This window comes from Neomonachus schauinslandi, chromosome 9 (assembly GCF_002201575.2).
Source record: "Neomonachus schauinslandi chromosome 9, ASM220157v2, whole genome shotgun sequence".
Classification (NCBI taxonomy): domain Eukaryota; kingdom Metazoa; phylum Chordata; class Mammalia; order Carnivora; family Phocidae; genus Neomonachus; species Neomonachus schauinslandi.
Window position 1 is genome coordinate 127141340 of NC_058411.1, and position 27204 is coordinate 127168543.

A 27204-nucleotide genomic window follows, 5' to 3' on the forward strand; every position below is an offset into this window, starting at 1 on the left:
TTTTATGTATCATAATCTGTATTCCTACAATAAAGGAAGCTTGAGAAATGAAAATGTTATTAAGAAAATCATAAAGAAGAGAAAATATATTTATGGTACTGTATTGTTTTTATTTTGAAGAATCCACATATAATTGGACTTGCACAGTGTCAACTGTAATTTGCCAATGATTTATGGTAAAGGATGGTGAATAAATTGGGTGTATTTTGGGGCTCCATGAACAGATTTTCCTCCTCCTTCTATATTCCAAGAGTGTACGTAGCAGCCTTATAAGCAACAGGTGCATTTTTTTTAGAAAGTTGATTAGTTGAAATTATCTCCTGCTTTTGTTCCTAAAATGAGACAAAGTAAATTTTTACTTATTTCTCAAGGTTATCAAGCTTGGGAATTCTTACACCAGTTACAGCTCTTGGATGATAGGCATTTAGTGTTACTTGACTTAAAGGGCATTTCAGGGATGAAGCAAGGGGGATTTTTTTAAAAAGGTTTTATTTATTTTAGAGAGAGAGCAGAAGCAGGGAGAGTGGCAGAAAGAGAGGAAGAGAGAATCCCTAGCTGACTCCCTGCTGAGCGTGGAGCCTGATGTGAGGCTAGATCCCATGATTCTAAGATCATGACTGAACCGAAATCGAGAAAGTCAGACCACTTAACCGACTGAGCCACTCAGGCTCCCGTAGGGGGATTTTTGCTAACTTCATCAGTGCAAAAAGCAAGCAAGGGATCTTAAGGATTATGGACAAAAGCCTTCATGAACACCTTCTGACCACTGTTGCCCAAATAGGAACAGACTTGTGGTGAGAAAGCCACAGACGGGCTTAGGTTTCCTAACAACCTGAATGGCCACCCATGTGTTATCAAGGGCTGACCCAGTTCCTAGTGGCACCAACAGTAGGCATTAAGCAAGTCCTTCTGTTTATGAGCAGCTCAAGGTCAGGTGGGCTTGGTCTAACTGGCTTGCACTGTGCCAACAGATGCACATATTTGGGAAAGGCTGGTGATGGGCCAAGCTGAGCTTTTGGTCCCAGAGCTCTTGACCTCTCTGCACCCTGAGTCTTCATCTGAGTTCTCCTTTTCTCTTTCCCACCCGATTCTCCAGTTCCCCATTCCTTATCTCTCACCTTATCTTACCTTGAATAGATGACACATCCAGGCCCCTCACCCTCCTGACTAAACACTTTGACCTCCTATTGGTTTTTGCTTCCAATTAGTCCTCAAAACTGCAAAGCCCAAGTTCAATGTCTAGAGTTCTTTCTACCTCGGCAGGAGTGGTCTAAGGCAGAGTTTCTTAGAATTCCCAGACTTGCTGGGGTGCCTGGGTGGCTCAGTTCTTTAAGTCTCTGACTCTTCATCTCAGGTTGTGATCTCAGGGTCGTGAGATCAAGCTCCAAGTCTGGCTCTGCACTCAGTGGGGAAGTCTCTCTTCTTCCTCTCCCTCTGCCCCTCCCCCCATTCTCTCTCTCCCTCTCTCTCTCAAGTAAATAAATAAATCTTAAAAAAAAAACAAAATCCTGACCTCCTTTTGGCAGGCCTGAGTCAGAAGATTCGTGGGGTATCCAGGAATCTCTCCTCTAACACGTACCCTGGGGAGTGTGATAATCAAGTTTGAGAAATAGCTGGCATCCTTGTGGGCAGGGTAAGAGTTGATAATAGCATCATATTTTACTTCTTCAAGTACATTTGCATTTTATGTTAACGAACTCCACACTGCTCCATGATTGGTTGTGTGGATGATCTGACCAGCAAGTATGGGCTTAATGGAATGATAAGAAATACTGTGCATATATGGTGGGGAAAAGGCTCTGGATGCTGACATATCCCGGGCTTTAACCAGGCCTTATGAAACATATTTTGGAGCTCTCAGAGACATAAGGATACGTTTTCAACAGTGGCAATTCAGTCACCTGGGAAGATAGAAAAGGAGAGATTTATGTTCAAGTGTCTTACACCTTGTTTATATAAAAAAGACAAAAAGACTGGAACAAATAAGCTTCATGACGATAGGGACCTCCACATGCTCTGCTCACATCCAGTGCCTGGCACACAGGAGATCTCAATAAAGCAAATGGATTGAAAGACTAAACGAATGAAGGGCCACTGCATTCAGGGAATGTGAATATGACAGTGCTCCTGAACTCTATTTGCATATTGGTCTTCCCACCTGCGTTATGTGGGGAAGAACTTTGCTGGAATCACAAGAATGGGGTGTAAACTTTAGACCACTTTCTATGGGACAGACATTCACTCTCTATGGGCATCCTGGGCTTTAGGTACAAAGGAGAAGAGTCTCTCTAGGACACTGTGTGGGGGCCAGCTGAGACAATGGATTCAAAAGGCTTTGTCACCTCCTCGCTCTTGAATAGAGGTGAAGGATTATTATATGTTTCCTCTACGTAAATCAGACCAACTCTCTACCCCATGTGACCTCATCATCACTTCTCGGTTTCATATTCCAGAGGGGCATCTTTTAAAAAGGAATCAGTGACCAAGAGTCTGCTTCTTTTTCTCAATATATGGACATTCAGTGTCTTTCAACTGCAGAAGAACTGAAGGTAAACTCTGGTATTAGCAGTAGAAAACGGCCAGAGAGGATGATGTGCTCGGGGACCTTGAGCAAATTCCTGGATATCTCTAGGCCTTGGTGTCCGTCCCTATAGAATGAGTCAATTCGTTTCAATCATCTGTCCTGTACCTCCTATGTCTTGGAAGACCCCTGCCAGGAGATCAAGGGTAGGTCTATTTAATGGGCTGAGGATATATGGGAAGAAGCCCAAGGGTGTAACAGAAGCAAAACGAAGGTGAGGGCCCTTTGACCCCTTTCCACAATGCACACAAGGAAAGGTGAAACAGCCATGACAAAGAAAGGAATCCTGAAAGAACAGAACAGTAGCCTTATCTGTTTTTCCTCTCTGCTACAGTGACCGTCCCTGGGCCGCTTACCCATGTTGCGAATCTACTTTTCTTCTTTTCCACCTTCATTTATACACTCATTCAACAGGTCAGTTCTGCTGGCTTTCTCGTCTGCACAATGGTGTTCCTGAGCTTTGTGCTTTCCTATTGCTAAACGTTCATTTTCTCAAGCAAAAGAGCAGTTGTTCCTGTTCATCTGCTTAGCTGCTCTCAAGGACAGAGTGTTAAAACCCTCTCAGGCGTTACGGCTCCGACAAATAGCTTGCCTGTGATTTCCAGAGGGCTGAGCTCCCTGTGTGCCACTCTGCTCAGGGTGACTCTAGCCTCTCACCCTCTGGCCGGCCTACCCCCTTCTAGGTGTAGCTTCCCAGTGCCCAGGCAGCAGGCAGCAGACTTGGGCTCTACCAACTGGCCTGTTACCATGGCATGCATGTCCCTCACTTGGACCTGTGAGCCCTTGGGAGGGGGTGCAGTGAGATGGAAAGAGTAAAGGCTCTGCAGATCAAGAAACCAGGGCTTTACACTGAACTGGTTTCGAGAACCCTACAGAATTTCCTAAGTTCTCTGAACCTTGGGTTCCTCACGTATGAAAAGATAATGATGATAATCACTTTGCAGAATTGTCTTTAGGCTAAAATGAGAACAATGCAAATGGTTTGCTCAAAGAATGTGTTGATATTTGCTCATGAAATGTCTAGCTAGATGTCCTGATCCCTGTTCTTGTGCCTTTAATTTCTACCCAAATTTTTAAAGTAGGGTTTTTGTCAAATCAATAAGAAAAATGACGCAGTTAATAAAAACGAGCAAAGAGTAGGAATAAGAGATTTCACAGAAGATAAAACCCAAATGGCCGATAAACATATGAAAAGTCATAGGACCTCACTAGTAGCTATGGAAATGAACACTAAAATAATGGGGAATCACTCCATAAAATGAAAACTGGACAAGGATTAAGTATTGGTGAGGATATAGGAAACAAGGAGTCTCAAAAGATGGGTATTTCAAATAGATCACGAGGTATTCCTACAATGAAGTACAAACACGCATTCATTCCTACAATGAAATACAGTGAATCTGAACTACATGTGTTAACATGGATAAACCTTGAAATCATAACAAGGAATGATAAAGAAGATAAAGAAGTATAGAATACTGTGACCGAATTAATGTGTAGCAACAACACACACACACACACACCCTATATTGTTTCTGAGGGGGAGACAGAGTAAGATTATGAAAACATGAATGAGATAGAGTCACACTATGGTCTTCTGTGGGAAGGAGTGGGGGGGGGAAGCTATCTTGCAATAAGATCGTTGACTTTACCTAATATGTTAGATTTCTGTATGTAGAAAATTCTAAAGTAGATAAATCAAAATGTGGGTGGTGAAGAACTGGGTGGTGATTAGGAGTGTTTGTACTTTCTTTGTGTTTCCTAAACTAGAAATAATTTACAGTTTTAAAAATAAAAAATAACAAAATTTTCATGACTGACACGGTGAATTACCAAATGGAAATTCAGGTTTGCCTGAATTGGGCATCAACCTACCCAAAGGATTGACCTATGCCCAGATGTTTATTTCCTGACGTTTCCAGCAATAAGCTCAAAAAGAATGGGGTGGGGGCTTTTTAACCTAAACAGAACCATACCTGAAGTGATGCTATCAGTGTTGAGTAGAAAATGAGAAAAAAATAGCACAGCGGTCACCTTACATGAAGCAGTATATCTGTAGGAAAGATTGAAGCTTTTTAAATGTGTTCTTAACAATGTACCTAGATTTTTAGAATCACTTCTTGATGCTGAACTGGTATCTGACGTTGCCTTTTGTGCTGTAAAAGCCAAATGAGAAGCTTTTAAATTATTTCCGTTGCCTAGGAAAGAGAAGTATTATCCGTGGTGACAAAATCATCAAATTTTATTATGCACAAGTCAGTGCTATATATTTCAGAGTTTTGCTTTAAAGGATATCATTTAGAAAAATGGGACAGCTTTTCATTGGCTTGCAAGTTTCTATTGTCAAAACATATTACCAAGAAAGTACAATATGTTGTAAAATGACAAGGAACTGCGATTCAGCCGTATTTTGACTTTATTTATAAAAAACAAATTAATAGCAAATGAATAAAACTTTTAAACCATTATCTGAGTAATAATACTAAACAAAACAACTAATAAAGCAGCCGCATTCAAACAGCTGTTTAAGAAAACCCAATGATATTTCATCCATTGTCAAACTTGGCATTTGGGCAGAATAAAGACCAAAGTAAATATTTATTGATTCATGTGAGAACACTGAAAATTCCTCCTTTATAAGTAGAATAAGCAAATAAACCATGATTTATGAAAACCCTGGCTAACTAAATCAGCTAATGGGTCTATTCAAAAAATTCTTATCATGTAAACTGTGAACTGACAATTATAATTGAAAATTACCAGTTTCTCTATGAATTTAATATACATATAGTTAACCACCTGCTTGACTGTTATACAGAGCCATTTAAACGTGCAAATGGATGTACAAATGTTTGAAGGCTTTTAAACCAAACACATTAATTGCCAGTCTGTGTTAATGGAAACAGGCAGAATGGATGCTTGCCTCTCTCTGTAATAAATATAAAAATTCCCTGGGCTTCTGAGTCTGTGCTGAGCACAAATGGGGGTCTTTTATAGGAGAAGCTCATGTGTCAGATGGAGCCCCTCAACCCCAACCCAACAGATGAAAAGGAGACAGGAAAAAGTTACACCAGCCAGATTTATTATGAGTGTCACATTCTTAACATGGTTCTGTCCAAGCTGGGGACTGGTTGCTTCCCGACTGAGCCCCGACCACTACAAAATGGGCCGTGAGAACCAAAATAAGTACAAAGCAAGCCAGTGGGCATGTCAGTGCCCTGTTCCTTTGTGATCCTGTGCTTTCTTTTAACCCCTGGACCTGCCCTCAGGTAATGACCCATGAGCTCAGAAACGCTTCCTTCCATGAAAGATGTATCAGTCCTCTGTTCCCGGTCTACTTATGGGGCCTGGTATATACTCCTCTGCCCAGTCTCTCATTCAAAGGAGCTATTGGTTGTCTGGGGTGGGTGGCCTCTTGGGAGCTGGGCATTAGGTCCCTCCTGCTGTCACACTCTGGCATGCCCTGCTTTTCTGTGACTCTGCCCACCTCAGTGCAGAGTGACTCTGAGCCAGAGGTCTCTGATGGATGCAGATACGTGGAAAACAGTAGGGGAACCTCTGGGGTGGGACAGACTCATCTTTAGGTAAGAGGCTGCTGGGGAAGGCAGGTCTGGTCCCATCTCAGAGCTTTAGTCCTCGGAAGGGAGTGAAGATTCTGAGGAGTGTGGGTCTCTGGACTTCGCCAGCAACACAGTCCCAAAGTTGTTCACCTGGGTCTTAGGGAGCGGGAGATCTGCAAAAATAAAAAAACCAAAAACAGTAGTTTCACTAAAACTTGGCTATAGGTTGGAGCCCAAGAAGCCATTCTCTACTTGGTAAAAATCAACCTCATCTGGGTCTGTGAAGCCTTTAGAGCGTTAGAGATGATGTCAGTGGCTAGTGGGGTTGGGCTTACTCATGGAGCCTTCTAGACAGTTCTTGGGAATAGAAGAGGAACTTGACAAGAAGGTGAGGATTTTGAAGAGCAAGTTGGGGTCAGAGTGAGTGACACAGAGAGGGGTCATTATTTTTAATGGGACCCAATTTACCTCCACAGACTAATGGCACCTGGGGGGCATCCAGGTGAGGTGAGGTATGAATAAAGTATTACATGTCAGCCATTTGAAAATTTGTTTCAGAGCCAGCTCGTCCAATCCCACGAGGACATCCTGCTCAATGCTGTTTCTCACCTCACCTTTGGTCAAGTTGCTCAGTGCACGACAGCCTGGCATTAGGTTTTACTCTCCAGCTTGTTTCTCCATGGCTTTTGGATGGTCTCAAAGCATTGATGCCAATCTCAAAGGATAAAGTCTTTTCACCAGTGAAGCTATGAAGAAGACTGTGCCTGAGGCTCTGAGGGCAAGTTCTAGAGAGGAGCTCCAGACGTCCTCTGAGCAGAGCTGTGTCGTCATGCTCTGTGCTTGTTCCTGGTGTGCATGCGCATACCGTCTGGTCCCGGGACTTACCCCGTGTGGTAATTACACAGTGAGGGGGGCCAAGCTCAAGCTGGACCCAGGTCATTGCTGAGGGAGCTACAGGAGGAAGAAAGCGACCCTACCCCTCTTGGGAAATCAGGTCCTCATTTCTTTGAAGGCGAGACAGGGAAAGAGAGACCGAGAGAGAGACAGAGAGATGGCAGAGGAAGACAGCAGATGGACAGGGCACCACCACTGTGGCCTCAGACCATGTACATATGTGCACAGAGCTCAAAGCCTGGGAGGAAATTGTGCGCAGAGATGTGACCTGTGGTGCGGAACCAGACTCTGGGCCCGGCAGCGCTGTGGGCTGTAGGCAAGCTGACTTTCCTTGTCAGAATGAGGAAGGAGAGGCCACTGGGATGGGGGGAGGTGGAGACTGGATCACGTGCAGGGCTGGCCTCCATGTGGGTCCCAGTCCAAATCCCAGTGGCCAAAGTGGCCTCAGCATTCCAGGCCCCACGCATGCATCCTTTTTCACTTCGGGGGAACACTTCTCACAGGGGCTTTTGGGTGACAGAAGCAGACACAAGAGACAGTGACTCAGTGAAGGCCTACAGCCAATGTAGTTTGGGGTGTGAGGAACGGGGAGTCAAGGGTAGGGTGACCAACTGTGCCAGTCTGTTGGGGAATGGGTCCCAGGGCATGGGGAATGTGGGGGGCAAACAGGGTAATCTGGATCCCCTGGATGAGGGCAGTTAATCACTGAGCAGGGCATTAAGACCCTGGCTAGGTAGGAAGTGAGTCTTCAGCTTTGGGATTATCTGGGTCTTAACATATAAACTTCCCTGACAAAAATCAGATACCAAAAAAAAAACAACAACAACAAAAAAAACCTTCTCACAAAGCACAAACACCAACACAATTTCCTCCTTCTTTGTTTTGCATTTATTTTTTAAATTATTTTTTAAATTTAAATTCAATTAATTAACATAGTGTATTATTAGTTTCTGAGGTGGAGTTTAGTGATTCATCAGTTGTATACAACACCCAGTGCTCATTACCTCAAGTGCCCTCCTTAATGCCCATCACCCAGTTACCCCATCCCCTCCACCCACCTCCCCTCCAGCAACCCTCAGTTTGTTGCCTAGAGTTAAGAATCTCTTATGGTTCAGACAATTTCCTCTAAGTGAATTTATCTGATATATAGGAACTCTCATTTTTGCCGAGAGGAGCCGTTTCTGATTAATTTTTCAGTTTAAAGATTTTCTCGCACCTGCGTCTTCCTGGGGGACCCTGGGGTTGGAGTTGAGGTTCTAGGTCTCAACCTAGCTGTCTAGGTTCTAGACAGCTGGGAAGGCAGCTGTCTGGGGAAAGGTTCCGTCCTAGCATCTGGCCAGTCCTACGTGTGGGTCACACGGCCAGTGAGTAGCAATGGCTGAGCAAGGCAGGTGCTCAGGTGCCTGGCTCAGACCAGACTTGCACAAGGAGCCATAGTCCATACCTTGGAGCCTCTGGGGGACTTTATCTTGGAACCAGTCAGGCTCATTTTAAAGGGTCGAAGACCTGGTATCCATGGCTGGGGGAGGCTCGAGAAAGAAGAACGTTAACGTGCAGGTTGTCCAGCCCCCACCAACTCAGCTCTTCCTTGTTGAGACTTCTGTATTGTGACCAGAAGCAAATGTGAGACCATCAGAAAGCCCCCTGTTCAATGTGGACACTGTTTAAAACATCTCCCATTGGCAGCACACATCATTCTTGTTTCTTTGGTCAGAGGACGGTTCTGGGGCTGGTTGTTTTAAGATGGCCTCAAGTACAATGCAATTCATTTTCTTTTTTTTTTTTTTTTAAGGTTTTATTTATTTGCCAGAGAGAGAGAGAGCACAAGCAGGGGGAGCAGTAAGCAGAGGGAGAAGCAGGCTCCCCTCAGAGCAGGGAGCCTGATGCGGGACTAGGACCCTGGGATCATGACCTGAGTTGAAGGCAGACACTTAACCGACTGAGCCACCCAGATGTCCCTGCAATTCATTTTCTTAAAAAATGCCACTTTCGTGTGATGTGATTCCACCACTCTCTTAGAGGAACAGCTGTTGGTGTCCGCAGCGGGCCATGCGTGTTTAAGATAAGTTATCTACTGACATGGTTACCGAGGTTTTTTGTAATGTCAGATAAGATAAAGGTAGGTATTTGTTGCTACAGTTTTCTCTGGCACCCAGCATTCTGTATTTACCTAAAAGAGCCAGATGTTGAATTAAGGATGGAATCACAAACACTGGGATTTGCTTTTAAATCCACCTCTGGGGAAGTGGGTTCTTTTAAGAGGTTTACTAGGAATGTTTCATGTAGCCTCTCCCAAGGAAGATAAAGGAAACTTGCTTAATATTCGATTCCTCCTGTGAATACGCATACACAGATGTCTTAAATTTGTTTTGATTTAGGCAGGAAAAACATTATAGTGTGCTTAGGTAATTAAGCTGTTTTTCCATAATCTTAGTTCGCTTGGAACTATTAAAACTGATTTGCAGGGACGCTGTCAGGTTGCAAATATTCAGCATACTTTCTTGTATGGACTCATATGGACATCTAGAGCTTTCTTAATTATGCCATGAACCCTTATGGCTCAACATTAGGGTTTTGCTCTTAACTTCCTGGACTGTAGTGACTCAGGGTGGGCATGAAATACGGAATTGTTTCATTGAAAGCCTCTTTCACTCTTATCTATTTACTGTCCGTCAGTAGATCAGCTCCCAAAGCAAAGACTCATCCTTTGTGTTCCTCTAGTAGTGGGATGGGTTGGTGATGACACTGTGCCCTCTCTTTAGTCCCCAAGAGTATCAACAATGCAAGTTTTCATGAGCTGTCTGGACTGTGGGGTAAAGTCCCCAGGCCAGACACAGAGCATCTGTGTATCTGTGTGTGTGTGCCTGTTTGTCTGCCGTATTTTGAAGTAAGCTAATTAACTATGGACCATAAACCTTTATACTTTACTTGAATAAACTCAGTAAACCAGTCCAGACAAGTCTGAATATTTGCAGTGATGGCAAATACAAATAAGCTATCCGGTAGTGTGAGTGCTTATCACGCAGACTCTCAGATAGATTTCGGCATCTTAGATTAAAAGTCAAGACAAAAAAACCCCAAACCTGGCATCTTTCACGTTAGTTAGAGTGAATTTGTGTGTATGTGAAGAACACAGTAAATACTATATGTATGAGTGGCATTACTGTTAACTTGGTTTGGAAGACATTATGTCCTTCAGTCATTAAATAGACACGGGGCTGGGGCAGAGCGGGGGTGCTGGGGGTTGGATGACTAGAAGGACCGGCGCAGTATGCAGTAACTATTTTTATATAAGAAAAAGATAAATTCCTGGCACCTACTGCCTTCAGTTTACTCATTTAATAATCTCTAAAAAATAAAATATAATAATATAATGTAATAAATATATAAAAATACATAAAGGGGAGCATGGGTGGCTCAATTAAGCCTTCGACTCTTGATTTCGGCTCAGGTCATGATCTCAGGGTCCTGCGATCCAGCCCCGCATTGGGCTCTGTGCTCAGTGGGGAGTCTGCTTGAGATGCTCTCTCTCCCTCTCCCCTTGCTCCGCCCCCCACGCCCTGCTCATGCATGCACTCTTTCTAAAAAAAAGATCTATATCTATCTACATAATAAAGATAATAAAAATCACTAGTTCCCTAATACCTCTCCTAGTGCCGTACTGTTGTACTGTTTAGGGGAAGACAGTTGGTGGAAGAAGTTGGCAGAAAACGGCTTCTCTTCCAGCAAATTCCTGTGGATGCAGAACCCATTGTCCGCTTCTACCTTTTGTAACAGAACCGACGTCCTTCCCTTGATTAAACAGACTCAGGTCTGAAGGTAAATAGCGTAGACAAAAGGGTGAGAAGTAAGGGTGTCTGTGTGCATGTGCACGCGTGCTGGGGGGAGGACAAGATTGCCAAGTATGAGGGAAATGCCTGCAGCAGGTTTACTTGTTGCCACTGGCAGATGCTGCCTAAAGCATGTCTCCTCCTGTCCACGTAGGACATGTTGGTTTTTTGAAAATGTGAGCAGGGATGAAATCTCCCGTCCGTGAGCACAGCAACAGCCCCACGTGAATTCAGTTCCGGTGACGTTCTGGAAATTGGCGCCAGTCACTTTTTATCTGCCTTCACCCCTTTCACTGTGTATTTGTTTTGCTACTTCCTTCCCTGACAGATTCACGTCTTCTTCTAGGGAAAAGCTCCTTAGGTTAGTGTGTAATGGCTTCTAGAAGAGTTCTCTTGTCTAGAAAAATCTAATTGTCTTAACAAGTAACTCCGTGTTTTATAATATTGTATTATTAAGAAGAAGTATGCATTTTACAGTTAATTTTTTCTCAGCTTCCAAGGGGGCTTTTCATCTCAGATGTTAAGTAGCAGGGCTAGAAAGAAGGGAATTAAAACAGAGTCAGGAAAAAAGAAAAAAAAAACAAAAAACACCCCACAAGATTTAATTTAAAAAAATGCAGGGCAAATGTAATTTCTTTCCTGCGTAATTTATATTAAAACTTATCAGCTGCTGATAGGATAAATAGCCCAAGATAGTTTCTGCTTGGCTTATACTTTCATCACAGGTATATCTGCTCAAGTATAATGTAATAGTTTTCTATCTAAAGGTAAAACACTCAGGATGCTCGGGTGGCTCAGTTAGTTAAGCGTCTGCCTTTGGCTCAGGTCATGATCCCAGGGTCCTGGGATCGAGTCCCTCATGGGGCTCCCTGCTCAGCAGGGAGCCTGCTTCTCTTTCCCCCTGCTTGTGCTGTCTCTCTCTGTCTCTCTCTCTCAGACAAATAAAATTGTTAAAAAAAAAAAAAAAAACGTAAAATACTTCAATTCCTTGGCAAGGTAAAAATGAACGCCTAAAAATCTGTGTAAACCTGCATTTATGTATTTTTGTCCATAAAAGGTAGTTCTCAAAATCAAAACCAAAATATTTACAAAGGTATCATGTGCACATATTACACATTTTCTTTGCAAATTGAAAAATGAAATTTCAAAGCCAGTAATAACAGATTTGTTTCTTTCAAAATGTCTCAGCTGAAACATAAAGGCACAAACTATGGATACAACTTGCATGGATCTTAAAGGTGATAAGCCTGAGTGAAAAAGCCAGTGGAAAAGGTACAGAACAGTTCCACGTATCTAGCATTCTCAAAATAACAAAATCATAGAGATGGAGAAGAGATGAATCAGGGACTAGGGAAGGGGAGGGGGTCCCTGCACTGGGGTAGCCGGAGGGAGTTTCTTTGTGGTGATGGGAGTTTTTTATCTTGATTATGGTGGTGATGGTATGAACCTAGACATGATAAAATGTCACAGAATTATCCACAAAAACATATGCAGGAACAATGACTGCATTCAAAAACTGGCCAAAGCCAAGCAAGTCCTGAATTCTAGTTAATCATAGGTAGTGTGTCAATGTCAGTGTCCTGATTTGGGTCATGTATTATAGTTATGTAAGATGTTACCTTTGGGGGAGACTGGGTGATGGGGACGCAGGATCTCTCTGTACTATGATTGCAGCTTGTGGGTCTATAATTATTTCAAAATATAAAGTTAGAAACAAATCCCTCTGCTGAAGAAAAGATTCCAGCTACTAATTAAACATACTTAGGAAGCAATTTAGTCAAAGACTGGTATCCTTTCAGAAGGCAGGCCTTTAAGACAGAAACACAGAAGATTCTTGATTTAGCATATGCTTAAGTATCTGGTTCTGCAAGTCTCACACTGCGTAACTTAAAGCGATTACTGTTTCTGTGGCTTCTATTAAAGTAGTAGAATCAGGAAATTTTAGAGTGAGTGGTGATCTTACAGAGAATGTAGGTCAGACTTTCAGGTTACACCTCTGGGTTTTGGTATCCTCATTTGTAATAGGAGGGCCTTGTCCTAGATTCTTTGTTAGCATCCTGCATAGTTCTAAATTTTAGAACCCACCACTTTACAATAGAAACTACGGAAACTTTAAGGGCGAACTGATAAATTCTGCCTCGATATTTATTGCATGACACAAATGTCTCCATTTATGTCGACTGCCAATGTGGATCCACAAGCCATCTATTTATTTAACGCTATCTCCCATATTGTAAACACTTGGAGAGTAAATTACCAGGGCTCTACCACTTAGCTAAATTTGAGAATTTTCCAAGAGAGAGGATTGGGGCAGTTTTCTTGAAGATGATATACCATTACATAGTCCTTGTACCAAATGTATGGCTTTTATCCATTTGAAAGGGGAGGTTGACTTGAGTCAGTGTCTTCCAGTCTGGATCCCCTGACAGCTCATCAGATCCACTAAATTAATCCCGGGGAAACACGTGGCCCATAAAACACAAAAACTCTGGAAGTTTTAAAAGTAGCCATTGTCATTTGGGAATAAATGAAGGTAATCTCTCAACAACCACGACAGTTTAGGCTTACTCATGTTACCCCTTTTCTTCATGGAATGCTAAAAACTGATTTCCTTGGGGAAACTGAGCCCACTGTAAAACCAGGCTCAGAAGCCCCCAGGGCTGTCCGACCTGGTGATAGTATGCGCATGCAACAAAAGGATCTCAATTTAACAGCTATTACACTTTGTCTTGTGGTACTGATTTCCCCTAAGTCTGTAACGATTTAAGTCACAGTCTTACAAAAACAAAGCAAACACAGGACCAGTACCTCACAGCATTAGTGTCATCATTTATTAACAAAAGGAACCCATAGGGTTCAAACCAGAATACAAAATACAATCTTTATTTTTTTTTTCCTGTGGGTTAAACTGTTACATTTTTAATAATAAAAATAAAAAAGCTTTCATAGTTAACTTATCAAAAACAAAATCCCTGCCTATTGAGAGTTTCTTATTGTGCAAAAGAAAAACATAAAAATTAAAGTTTTGCCCATGGAAGGATTTTGTGTGCCAAAAGATACACATTTTCAATTTCAAAAATTTTTGCATCAAAAAGAAAATTCTAAGGCCACAGTTTCTTTGCAAACTAAACAACAGAATAACAAGCAAATAGCAGCTAAATTTTTATCTTCATTCCCAAGAATTCTGTTGCAATGTAGAATTTTCTAACATTCGTAGAATAATTTGATTATAAAACGGTATGCAGTTTCAACCTACTGCTTAAGGTCAGATATACTGATACCAATTTGATAAGGCAAATCATACCTTTTAGCTACTCTTTTAAGTGCTACAAAATGAGCTTTGCTTTAATTTTGTTAGCACATTTCACGATGTCTCTGTTACAGGTGATAAAACATCCTAGTGAAGGATTCCACTGAGTAGTTGGAAGCCAACTACTTGGCTTTCTACATGGGGCCAAAACTAAACTTTCTTCCTTCATACCGTTTTTCTTCGCTTCTTTCACTTTATTTTGGTATCATGGAGATGGACAATGTCTTGACAAGGCATATAAACTACAACTTAGAAGTCAAGAAACAGTTGAAGAGGATCTTTTTTTTTAGAGTAAGAACAACACTGTTCAGATAACACTTAAAGACACATACCTCTTTAAAAATACACAAAGACAAAGCAAAAAAAAAAAAAAAAAAGCACTAAAAACCAAAGTAGGGAATAAAGTTCTGTGACAATTTCAGTACCACAATTATTGGTGTAACAGTTTTGCACTGTGATTTTAAATAGTGGCTTACAATGAAAAAAATTGCTTAAGATGCTTACGTGATTAGAGAGAGAGGTATGTCCAGAAGGGGGAGAAGGATACATTTACCTAATGCATGTAGAAAAAAATCCCTGATCAGATGGCCAACTAACTTCTAAATACAAAACTTAACCTTAGAAGAGCTTTGATACTTGTGACTGAATATACTGATTGAAAGAAAAGTTATTCACTCTGGTGAATGAAGTACGGCATTCTGCATGGGAAGCACCAGGGTTTCTAGGTTGAACCCGTAGGACATGGAGAAAACCAAAGTACTTGGCTAGTCCAAAACCTCTATCGTGGAAATCCCTCCCTCCTTTCTACTGAGGGTCCAGGAATGCTCTCAGCTCGTGAAACCAACAGATGAAAGGAAAAGCAAGGGATCATGCGACCACGAACAGAAGGGGAGAGGGGAAAAGTCAAAACATTGCTCAGACTTCTAGCAGCAACACAATCTTGTTGGTCGGAATATCCTGAGGTTAAATGATAATAAAAATATTGCACCAAAACAATAAAGGGAAAAAATCACAGTTTAAATAGAATTACTAAAGAATTGAAATGGGAATAATAATACACGGTGCAGTGACTGCCGTCAGTAGACTAAGGTCTCTTCTTGGCAGGAATTCAGTTTGTCCTTTTTAAAAACCATCGTTGTTTGTACCCTCTTTTGATTTTGCATTTATTTTGAAATACCCTTTGGTAGGCATATATTAACTTTCATCTAACGCTAGCCTTATAGATTTTTCCCTTGGTCCACCTGCAGATCTAGTGATAGGTCAGAGGAGATTGCTACTGCCAATTAGCAGAAACTCTACACAAGGCTTATCAGGCCTCGAGTTTTCAAAGGGTTCTGATAAACCCACTAGAGGTAGGTTAAGAAAGGCTTTTTGTTGTTTTTTTTGTATTTTTTTTCTGTGTAGTTATCAAGGCAGCCTGAGGATGCAACCTTTTTTTTTTTTTTTTTCCCTTTTTTTTTCTACTTTCATCCTAGGTAAATAAGACACGGGGAAAATCAAACACATACCCTAACAAAGCACTTAAATGGGGTAAGAAGTATAGCCTTCAACCGAACGTGTTCTCATACTGATCCCCTCTGAACTGACACACCTTGCAAGGAACTCTTTTCTTGGTTTCGTAATACTGCAGAGCCCATTTATACAGTGGAACTGTGTTACTTCGTTAGGACCTCATTGAAAGGTTCTTTCGAGGACTTCAGTCCTATGGGACACGGTAAGAAACCACGAAGCCCCTCACACTTGGTATCTAGGGTGGGCCTCTCCTATTCGTGCACGCCTCCATGCTGCTGCCATCTTCAAAATCAAGGCTCCCAATGAGTCTACATTTCCTTAAAGCTCAGGGTAACTTCTGTTCCACCTGGAGAAACCTCTGTAAAGTGACACAGAGCATTTCCACTCTCCACACAGCGTCTGTTCTCTGTGGTCAAGCGCGCAGACACCCCCTTCACTTACTCTATCACCATCAGGACTTCCGGGACATTCTTCTCACGTGACTTTTCACATCTGCTTCACTGGATTACTTAAAGGGGACGCACGACGGTATCATCAACTTGTGCAATGATCCCGTCGGCCCACTGGGAAGTTCACATATTCTTTAATTTCTATCACCTTCGATCTGGATGTTCATTTATGTTCTTACACGCCTTTTCTCTCCCTCTTTTCCAAAAAGGCAGGGGGAAGGAACCGTTTTCTAAACTGATGATGAACACAGTGATTTCTGACATTTGTTCAGAGAATGAAGGAAACAGGCTGGGTCTCTTCTACATCAGGAGGATGTGGATCAACCTGCAAAAAAAGAGCAGACCAGGATTACTATTCCAGCACCCTATAAATAATCTTAGTATCTATTTCTAATTATATGGTGGTTAGAAGCCAAGTTGCTATGAGCCTATTAATAAGCAGTCCCAGCGGGTCACTTAAGTGCTCTGTACTCCATGGCCACATAAAACAATTTAAAGGCGATCCATGGTACTCTACGGGCATGCTATCATTTACAAGGAAAATATTACAAAAGGAGGTAATCCAATCAGTGCCAGTTTATCATCACCAGAAAAAATTTTTAAATCTGTATCCCCTACTACTTAGGAATCAGCAACAGATACTTACAAAGGATTATTTCCAGACGGCAACCTAAAAGTCTTATTTTCTTTCGTTTTGCTTACCTCTGAATAAAGAGGCGGAGGCTGAAACCGGAATTCCTGTATGCAGGCGAACATGGGACAGCATGCTTCCCCCTCACAGTTAGGGGGCTGAGGGTAAGGAGGCACGTGTCTAGAGAATTCCTCCTCTGACACCACGTCTGCGTAATTTGGTGGCGCTGTGACAAAAACAGAGTTGGGTCTCAGAAGTCCACGCGAAAATTCATTACATTCTTCCGAACTCTTACCAAAACAAGAAATTTAGCTCAATTTGAAAACAATGTTTTTCTTTTCCCCCCTCTAATGAGCAAGTTTTTGTGCTCATCATGACAGAACATACTTAATCGATCCTTCTCTTGCGAGATCACTACTAACAGTTATTGCATTCTCCTCTTTTGAGATGGAGACTTCCTTCTGGCTCTGCAGCCAGCAGCTCTGTGCCCCGGCTAAGCCAGGCTCCCAAAGTCCCTGCCAGGAAGGCGGTGTAATGATTTCCAGGGCTCAGAAGAGTCAGGATAGCTGCAGAGGCGGGAGTCCTCGGCATCTGAGCACCTGCTGTCTTACGCTGCCCTCGGGTACCCTACGTGTGAAACTCCTCGGGGAGGGAACCTCCACGCCTCGTACCTTCGGGCTGCTCTGGCAGGGTCAGTGTCAGCCAGCTCAGATCCATACTGAACTGGCTGGCAATGCTGGAGTTTCTGCTGCCAAAACCATGGTATGGAATCGTGCCAATCACTAAGGGCAGCTCGAGCATCAATTTTTTAGCACCAGGAATGTGAATGTACACCTAATATGTCAAAAAAAGAAAAGAAAAAAAGAAAGAGAGAGAAAAAGGCAAAAATATAAATAAAACCTCCAATTTATTTTTTCACAGAAACAAGTATCTTTGTTGCCTACCACCACTTCTCCAATAGAACTGTAAAGGATCCTGACCAAATAAAATGAAGAACAAACCAAATGAAGAGCCCAGGAAATACACTGAATGCTCTGTGATGGGGACCTGTAGCCTTAACATACTTCACTGTAAGCAAGCACGGCTTACATAATAATGATAAAAAATGAAGTCTATGTTTTCAATATAACAAACACCCCTTAACTGCATGTTAGTTAATTCAATTCCTTAGGGGGACAGTTTTTGATTAAGAACAAAGGCCAATCTTCATCATTCCATGGTCTGCCATAATGCTGACATACAAGGACATTGTCCCAGGAATTAAACGTACATATTCGTGGTAACATGGCATGGTTATTACTCCATTCTACATATTTTTCATTTTAAGAAGATCTCCACTTACAGCTAAGGAATAGTCTATTCTGATAATGCAGCAATCCAGGATGGACGGGGTAACAGGTGGGATTTTGAGAGTCTTCCCATTCCACGTGTCAGTGCCCCCAGATGCAATGTGGTTTCCTCGTACGTTGGCAACCATGTGCCGGACGGTCTTTGTTCTCCCACTTGCCAAGTACGTCTGGGTTTGGAAAATAGCAGCTTTGGGAACAATCAGCCGAGAGGAACAATTCTCTATCTCTGCATAGATTGGAATGGCTTCTCCTAAAAAGAGAACAAAAACACCTTCAGAGACTTTTCAGAAAGTTCTCACCACGGTGGAAGAGAGCCGCTAACCAATTAAAGCAAAAGTCGCCTTGTGACTTTAACAAATTGAGAGCCTTTGATGGAAAACTTGCATTGTGAATCTGTGTCAGAGATCTGAGAATTCACTGCAGGTCACGGTAGATACTGGCTTCTTTTTTTTTTTTTTCCCAAAGATTTTTTATTTATTTGACAGAGAGAGAGACAGCTAGAGAGGGAACACAAGCAGGGGGAGTGGGGGAGGGAGAAGCAGGCTTCCCACCGAGCAGGGAGCCCGATGTGGGGCTCGATCCCAGGACCCTGGGATCATGACCTGAGCCGAAGGCAGACGCCTAAGGACTGAGCCACCCAGGCGCCCCGGTAGATACTGGCTTCTAATTACGGCATTATTTGCTTTTCTAATGTAGCAATATTAGGTTGCCAGTTCTAAACATATGTAAATAACAAGTATCTATAAAAATTAAAATAATACATACAAATAAATGGCCCAGTACTACGTTAAGTACAAAAGATCACTAACAAACTCATTAATGCCCATCAAATTAAAATCTGCCAAACAGGAGAACAAAGACATCGCTTTTAAGGAGCCGATGTGAAGGCATAAATGAAACGGATGGAGCAGACGACTTTTCCGTCCGCATTACATGCCCACCGTTCCACCATCTGTACCACATTCATTTCCAATGAGCCGGAACCCTGGAGTGGGGGCCAAACCCACTGGACGGAATCAGAGCCTTCACAAACGGTTGCTCCAATATCAATCTGACTGTTCAGGCTGTTCATGTTCTACACTCTCACCCCCTATGTTTGGGTACATATCCCCAGCACAGGGTCAGACTGCTTGACGTGGTTTCCTGCTGCAATAGCGTTTTTTTTAAGATTTTATTTATTCTTTTGACAGAGAGAGACACAGCGAGAGAGGGAACACAAGCCGGGGGAGTGGGAGAGGGAGAAGCAGGCTTCCCGCTGAGCAGGGAGCCCGATGTGGGACTCGATCCCAGGACCCTAGGATCATGACCTGAGCCGAAGGCAGACGCCTAACGACTGAGCCACCCAGGCGCCCCGTGAAATAGTGCTCTCCTGAGCAACGCTGCTCCTGACATTCTTTGGCAACATCAAGTAAAATGCTGGCATTTTCCCCACTTTCCCAGTTCTAGCCTTTGTTACTAAAGTGAAAGGACCGAAGTCAGAAACACCAGAAGTTTTACTGAAATCTACTCATCCACTCAAAAATACTTACATATCCATTATTTATATGAAAAACATATTATCCACATTTTAAAACAGTATGTACCTCATGAATTACAAAACACACTATTTAAAATCACTTAAAAGTAGCTAATAAAATGCATGACTCCTCCATTTGGACTTTCAAACATTTTGCTTACCATTACAGTATCCTTTTCTTTCAATTTTGGCACTCAGTGAGACAGGACCAGACGTGAAAAACCAACAGCCAACCATTTTCTCTTGAGTTTTCAATACAGGGGTCTTGAAAATTTCAAGAAATAACATGACTTTAATTAAACCAGTAGAAAACTCAGAGAACTTAAAATTACATCATTCTTTATTAAACAGTTGTGAAGAAATGTCTTTCGGAAAACAAATCAACTTTTTATCCTCATGTGACATATTAGGCAAAGTACTTGCTGAAATATAAAGCATTGAAAAAACAAGTCATTCTCTTTTAGGAAAACTAAGATGAATTGTCAGACTCAAATTAGGTGACACCATCCTATTTTATCCTATAATAATTTTATTTCTGGGAAACGATATACATTCCCTTAAGGTAATAATAAAAAATTACAGTAGTAACTAGTAAAGTGAAAGAGATGTTTTTTTTTTTCTTTTAAAGACTTTACGTGTAGATTAGGTAAAAAAAAGAAATGGTATAAAAATCAATAATCAAAATCTTCTATTTGTTTTGGCATCTAAAATATAGAAGCAGCAAATAGCCTTTTTTTCCTGAATTCAAAAAGGCATGATTAGGCAGAAATTTCAAGTGCCCTCAAGTGAGACTGGTTATGGGTTCTGTGTGATGGCAGCACAACGCACCCAATGCAATGGATCCACAAGGTTACCGAACAGACCACCCCCCCCTTTTCTCCTACGGCATCAAGAGAAAGGGCACAAGACTTAAAATGCTCAGTTTAAAAGACGCACAAACCAAAAGCTCATAGTAAAACCCAAAGCTGCAATAGTTTTTTACTTATAAAAAGAACATTAAAGGATTAATAGTTCTTCTTTTTGGCAAAAAAATAAAATCTCCTTAAATCATTTGCCACAATGGTCCCACAAATAGCTTAGAAATAGCCAACTTCCCAATTCTAAGTACTTTTTAAAAGTACAAGACAGTATTGTCAATTTGCAAAAACAAAACAAAACAAAAAGACAAAAAAACCAAAAAAACCCAAGGTGTGAAGTGGACGGTAACTTCCGGCCGTAACAGGAGCTTTCAGCCTGCTCGGCTGGGTGCGGGCTGTTCTAGGATTTTGGTCACAAGGGGTCCTGCAGCCAGAGCATAATTATTATACTGTCACCCCCCAAAAGTGAACGTTAGAGAGAAGTCCATTCCATTTTCCATTGAAAATAGGGTGAAATACCTTTTAGCTCCTGTTTTTTCCCCTTGTCTTTAAAAACATTGGCCAGAAAAAGAAATCCCCCAATACTAAACATACATCTTTGGAACACCCGTATCATGATGGAAAGTTCAAATTATCCCAGTATTTTCTATGAAGTAAAAAAATCATTCATTCATATTTAAATGAAGAACCATTAGGTCCTCACAGCTATCATGAAAGTACAAGGTATAATTTTATATTATTTTGATAATATGGGTTTAGATAAAAGAATCTAGCTCATTAGCTCCCATCCTGCCTACTCTGTTGTTACTTATAGCCTAATCTTTCTTATCAGCCTACAGTATTTCTGGTGATTATTAGAAGTTCAATGCTTTAATGTGGCCAAATCTGTCATAAGGAAATGATAAGAGAAAGGCTCTCCACGGCAGCTGCACGCACTTACTTAATGTTAGAAAATGACATGCAAAATGCAAGGATACATAGCATAATGGCCTGAGCCTCAATAACAGGCTGAGCATGATTAATACTCTTCCGTAATTACTGTTCCTCAACCTGCTATTATTGAAGAGTTTAGAATACCACAGCCCCGTGAATGTGGCCGCTCTGGTAAAAGTAACCACTCTCTGTGTGCGCATTATTATTATTAAGCCTTATTAATGCATTTCAAGCCTGTATAACTTTTTGGCAAAAGCAGCCCTGAACAATGGAGACATAATCAATAGTATTAACACAGACAATTTGTAATTTGCCCAACCTAGAATCACACATTTATAGTGAAGGCCCATGGGTTACAAGATTGTATCAGAAAGTGACAGGACAGACTAGCACCACACTGGATCAGTGTACACAGCACTACTGAAGGGAAGGAGGAAGGGAGGGGAGGAGAAAAAGGAGGAGGAAGAACTTACTAATAATGCTGGTGTGTTGACATCGATGTGACTAATCACCTGAAGCTCCCGCTTCACACTCTGATCGGGTACCTTGGGTCGTTCCAAAACTGCCCTCACACAGTACTGAATACTTCCATATTTCCCGGTGAACGAGGTTACTAAAGGTCTGAAACGAACCAAAGAGGTTAAGTGAGAAGTTCATCTTTCAGTGAAACACCACTGGAAAAAAAACCAAAAAGCCTTAAAGTGTTGGTTTGGGTTAAACAAAATAAAAAGAATGTGAACAGGGTAAGTCTATTGAGGGGCTATTCAAGATCAATGGGCATAACTGAGTCTCAGAAGATACCTGGTACCCTCACCTCGGGAAAGACATATTGCCGAGAAAGGAAATCACAAAAGTAGTATCGTTTCACTTACTCAGATGGAAGTTGAAAGCTAAATGGAAATTCATGTTTTCCAGGCTCTAATAAGAGGATGCCTTCACCTAAAAAAAGAAAATACATTTTAACTAAGGTCATATTAGATCAAGAATTTTCACAACGTAATCCTATTTTTTAAAAAAAGGAGATTTCCCTGGCTATAGCATCCAGGATACTCCAGAAAGTACATTAATCTCTAAGATTTAGAGAATTAGAATTTGAATCAGTTTCTATCAAGTTTCATCAATTTCAAACCATATATACACATACAGTTTCTATCTTTAAAGAGACCAATCACGCAAGTAGTTACCATAAAGTGTCGGAGCCCAGAGTTCTCATGTACATATACATGTGCACACACGCACACACGTGTGCACACACGCACATGTATGTGTATGCACACACACGTATACATACGTGTGCATCCATGTACACACACACACATCTGTTCGCCCCACTCATAAACTAGCACAAGTGTCCCAGCATTGTATTATAAACATACACCAATGCTATTACACTAACATCATAATATACTATTATACTAATATGACATACCGACATTAAATTGGATTTAAAACTGATTTAGCAAAAAATAGATCTATTTATTTTGGGTATACCATAAAAATCACATTCTGTATTCCTTGGGCAAAAATGGAAAAAGGTGAAAGATTTCCTCGGAATAGTGTGAAGACGGAGTATAATAATACCACACAGCCAAACTAACAGGACAACTTACGAGGTTAAGAGTCATGCATGTACACTTAAGCTCTACCCATTAATAGGTGGCTCGTTAATTGGTGGTTAAGTCAGGATATGGAGCGGGGTCTGCCTAGCACAGCCACGACTCCTCCCTCCTGCTCTGGGTTCTGGGTCAGCCAGCTCGGTTTTATCCCCCATAGAGGCCGAGATGCAGGGTGCAGATGGACCGTGTGAGGCCAGGGGCGCTGCTGGAGCTCCCATGAACACACACACAACTGGCATCATTCAGATCCAAAGTCAACTCCAGGGCTGTCATGTGGCTTAGACAGCTCTGCAGAGATGCTTAGAAACTTCCCCTTCACTTTATGCTCATTGATTCAAGTTCAGAACTAAACCCCCTCATCAAGGGGGGCACGATTCAGATGAAGGAAGTGCAGCACAGATGAGAACTTTCTTCAAGATTTGCCTGTTCAGTTGATACTAAAAACAGAGATTTCTACTGTATCCATTCATTAAAAAAAAAAAGAGAGAGAGAGAGAGACATTTAAAGGGCTAGTAAAATGGAATATTTTTTCACTTACTAGAAACAAGTTAACATTTCAACCTGTCCTTTCAGAAAACAAGAATGCATTATTGGCCCATTTAGTCTTCTGAATCTATCCCCAATTTTCAGCGTGTAATATATTAGGGGGAAAAATGACTGAAGGTCATTCAAATATAAATACAACACAGGTGGGTGACTTGGAGGCGAAGTGAACAAGTGACAGGGACAAGAGGCCACCGTGATGGAGGCAGTCCGAGGGCTCAGGTGTGCCCAGAGCTGCCCTCCCTGTAAGACTCAGCACTTACAGCCGTGCTATCAAGTAAAAGGCTCAAGGCAATCCCAATGCTTCTGAGAGAGCTGGACTAAAGTTCTAAATTGTAATCCTTAGACTACTGAATAGGACAATCTGTGTACTTTTCAATGTTTAAAAATGTGGATTTCATGTGAGTTCAAACCGTACAGTGCTTAGACGTCAGGCCCCATGGATACAAAGATGAGTAACGTCAATCCTCAGATAGACCATGGGAGGAGTGGGGGCTACAGACACACGCATGCAAGTAATGAGCACAGAGTGCGGGAGCCCGTGGAGGGGATGGTGCCTGCTCTGGACCTGAGGGCCAGCACGGAGATGTGGAGGAGGGGGTTTGAGAGGAAGGGAACAGCATGAGGCTGGGCACGGTGGGCATGTGTGGGGAACAGTTACTAGGGATACTGAGAGAGAGAAAGTTCTCTCATCATAGAGAACACAAATGACCATAGGAACTAGAACATTTAAAACAAGGCTTTCAATCCCCTCCACACATTAACAGAAACACAAATGGAGAAAGTTGATCAACAGAGGTTATGGCATTTGGAACCAAATCTTAGTTTTCTTCCTTTCTCTTATGATTATCTTTTTGTTAAAAGTTTAACAAGCTGAATCATGTGCCCATTTCTGCTTCTGTTCTCTTGGCTCAGTACTTCTGCCTTATACACTGAGGACTACAAAATCACAGAGAGGTGTTCCATTCACTGATGGTCTTACAGCCCAAGCTCCTCATTCAGGGCACTCGCGAGGGGTGGGAGCTAAGAACATCATTACAGAGTCAGAGACTTGGGCTCAGGAAGGTTGAGGGACTCCCACAAGGTCATACCGCTAGTGGGTACCAAGTGAAACTAACTCTCTTCTGTCTTATCTTTCTACCACAACTCCTCAATAATTAAACAAAAAATGAAGAAAATCACAAAGATAGCAAGTAGATTAGATTAACGGTGCCAAACAATCATCTGGGGGGAGATTTCCTGAAAAGAAATGTCCTAGACACATTTCCCCCAAAAATCTAGATTTCTAAAAATCTCTTCAGGTGATCAAAATTCAGCTAGGTTTTGGAAATAAATGACCCTGAAAATCTACGACTATGCAAAGTTGCTAACTTCTTTCAAGCTACAGATGTTAGGAGTGTTTTTTTTTTTTTTTTTTCCTCAATGAGCTCACCTAAAACAAACTATGATTTTTAAATAAAACATAATTTTTGCCAATATCTGGTATGATATCTTTTAAAAACAAGCTAAAAATTTTCAGGTTGTCTAGGCTTAGACATTCTATTCCATCAGAATGAAAAAGCAAGATCTAACCTGTGATTCAAAACAGTATTTGTCAGACCAGATTTTACCAAAGCAATTTTTTATTACTAATCCCAGGTCCAACTGCTATTAATCTCACTTCTGTTTACTCAGTAGTTATAGGCACAGAGATAGAGAGAGTCCACAGTCCGGGTCAAAAACCACTTCTCTCTTCCACCACCCTTGATTCCAGTCAGCCATCTTGAAAATCTGTGTTGTCCCTGACCATTGGGGGAGGCATGTGTAGGCTGATCCTGGAAACCATACCAAGGAAAGGGTCACCCAACACACTGTACTTGTGAATCCAAAAAAGCTTTGGTTCCAAATATGTTTTTTCCTCACTACAATACTTGGGATCACTGGATTCTCACATACCTTGAGGATTTAATGGTGAACAGTCTACTTCTCCAAAGTAGGAAAAGGCAAAATTGCACATACTATTTATTTTGTACAAGACACAGAAAACATTGATATACTGCCTTCTACCCTTCAAGGGAGGGGAGTTTATACCATTATCTCCTTTTATAGATAAAAGATGAAGCTGATGAGGCAGAAAGATAAAATAGTTTAAAGTAGCTTCCACCAGCTTCATGAAGAGCAAGACTCACTGTTCCTAGTATTTTCATGATTAAGAAAATCAATTTTTGCATATTTACTATATATAGTTATATAAAGTTTTATATTTATACACGTAGTATACATATAGATAAAACAGCTATGATGTAGGTTCCCACATAAGCACTTGGAAAAACCTACACTATTAACTGGACTTCAACAAGAATGGACAAGAAGTAGGTAATCATTCCTCCAGAAACTTACAATGCCCAGATCCCACTGTCTCCAAAAGCCTACGGGGCAAGGGGCGGGGGGTGGGGGGGTGGGGGGGGGGGGGGGGAGGGATGTTGCAAGGAAACAAAAAGAAGAAGAAAAGACAAAAGAATATAGGGCAGAGGCAGAACTCTTGTTACTCTGCTCCCAGAAGAGGGAAAGTATGATAGTCAAGTATGATGGTCAACTCTAGAAACACTTCCTTTGAACCCCTACCGCTCACGAACTACTTCCCTTTTTCCAAGATTGAGGTTTTGCTAATTCATCGTGAAACAACAACGACTGTCTACCTCCAGGATGGGAAGAAGGGGAGGCCCATAAAACACTGAGCAACACAGCATGGAAACCTCATCGACTGATTCCACTCTCCATCCCTCAGGCCAGAAGGGACAGGACCTAGATCCCCACATCTTAGATTTCTGACTGCTCATCACAGGTTCCCATGGCAACGGTTCACTCCTGGAAGGTCCTGGGACGCCCGGCGCTGGGCAGGCCCAAGCGAGCCAGAGGCGAGGAGCCAGGTAGACGTGCGCACTCACCTCGCGCGATCTCCCCGGTGCTTTGCAGTGGGGGGCACAGGCATTGTTACCCACCCGCCACCGGCGACCAAACTGAGGCTCCGGCCACCCCGTAGGCGGACCCCAGCCTCGGATCCCGCCCCCGCCCCCCTAGCCGGCGGGCGTCTGCAGACGCGCTCCCTCCCGGTTCCTGCCAGCCCCTCTTGTGGAGCCTCCCGTGGCCCGGCGGGGCTCCGGGGCCGTGGCCCTCGCTCACCGGCCGGGGGTTCGCGCAGGCTCAGGCGCACGTTCAGGTACTCCACCTCCGAGGCGGCGGCCGGGGCCGCGGCGCCAGGGCTCGGGCCCCAGGCGGCAGTGGCTCGGCCGTGGGCCTCCAGGCGCAGGGCGAGCAGGGCCACCGGCTCGGCCGCCTCCAGCAGCACGTGTCCCGCCACCGTCTCGCCGCTCGAGTAGCAGCCCTTGCGCTCATCCTCGAACACCAGACCCAGGCTCTTTACGCGGCCCTCGGAGCCCACGGCCGCCGCGGACCCCGCCTCGCCGCCCATCCCGCCGGGCGATGGGGCCGCGCCAGGGAGGTCGGCAGCTGCCCGGAGCCGGCGTGGCGAGCAGAGCGGCGCCGCTGTCACGGGCGCCCACCGCACGCCGAGGGCCGCCGCGGCAGTTGTGCGGTGCCCGGTGGAGCCCTGGAGCGCCGTGGGGTCTATCGCTTTAACAAAC

At 42.7% G+C, this 27204-nt stretch overlaps 1 protein-coding gene across 5 annotated transcripts; it reads right to left on the bottom strand.

Annotated features, from left to right (window-relative positions):
• Positions 1-314: 314 nt before the first annotated feature.
• Positions 315-27204, bottom strand: ARRDC4 (arrestin domain containing 4). 5 transcript variants are annotated; one of them, XR_002479852.1, is made up of 9 exons: positions 26744-27204; positions 22295-22361; positions 21896-22043; positions 19794-19896; positions 18110-18366; positions 17439-17601; positions 16839-16993; positions 16129-16461; positions 315-332 (listed from the first exon to the last, which is right to left on the bottom strand). XR_002479852.1 is itself a non-coding variant. In XM_021680653.2 (8 exons), exons 1-8 carry the CDS (start codon positions 27030-27032, stop codon positions 16405-16407), a joined length of 1239 nt encoding a protein of 412 aa, XP_021536328.1. In that variant the 5' UTR covers positions 27033-27204; the 3' UTR covers positions 15603-16404. The 5 variants fall into 5 exon arrangements, 1 of the variants encoding a protein (XP_021536328.1); XR_002479851.1 differs by lacking the exon at positions 315-332 and adding an exon at positions 6224-6314; XR_002479854.1 differs by lacking the exon at positions 315-332 and adding an exon at positions 11260-11398.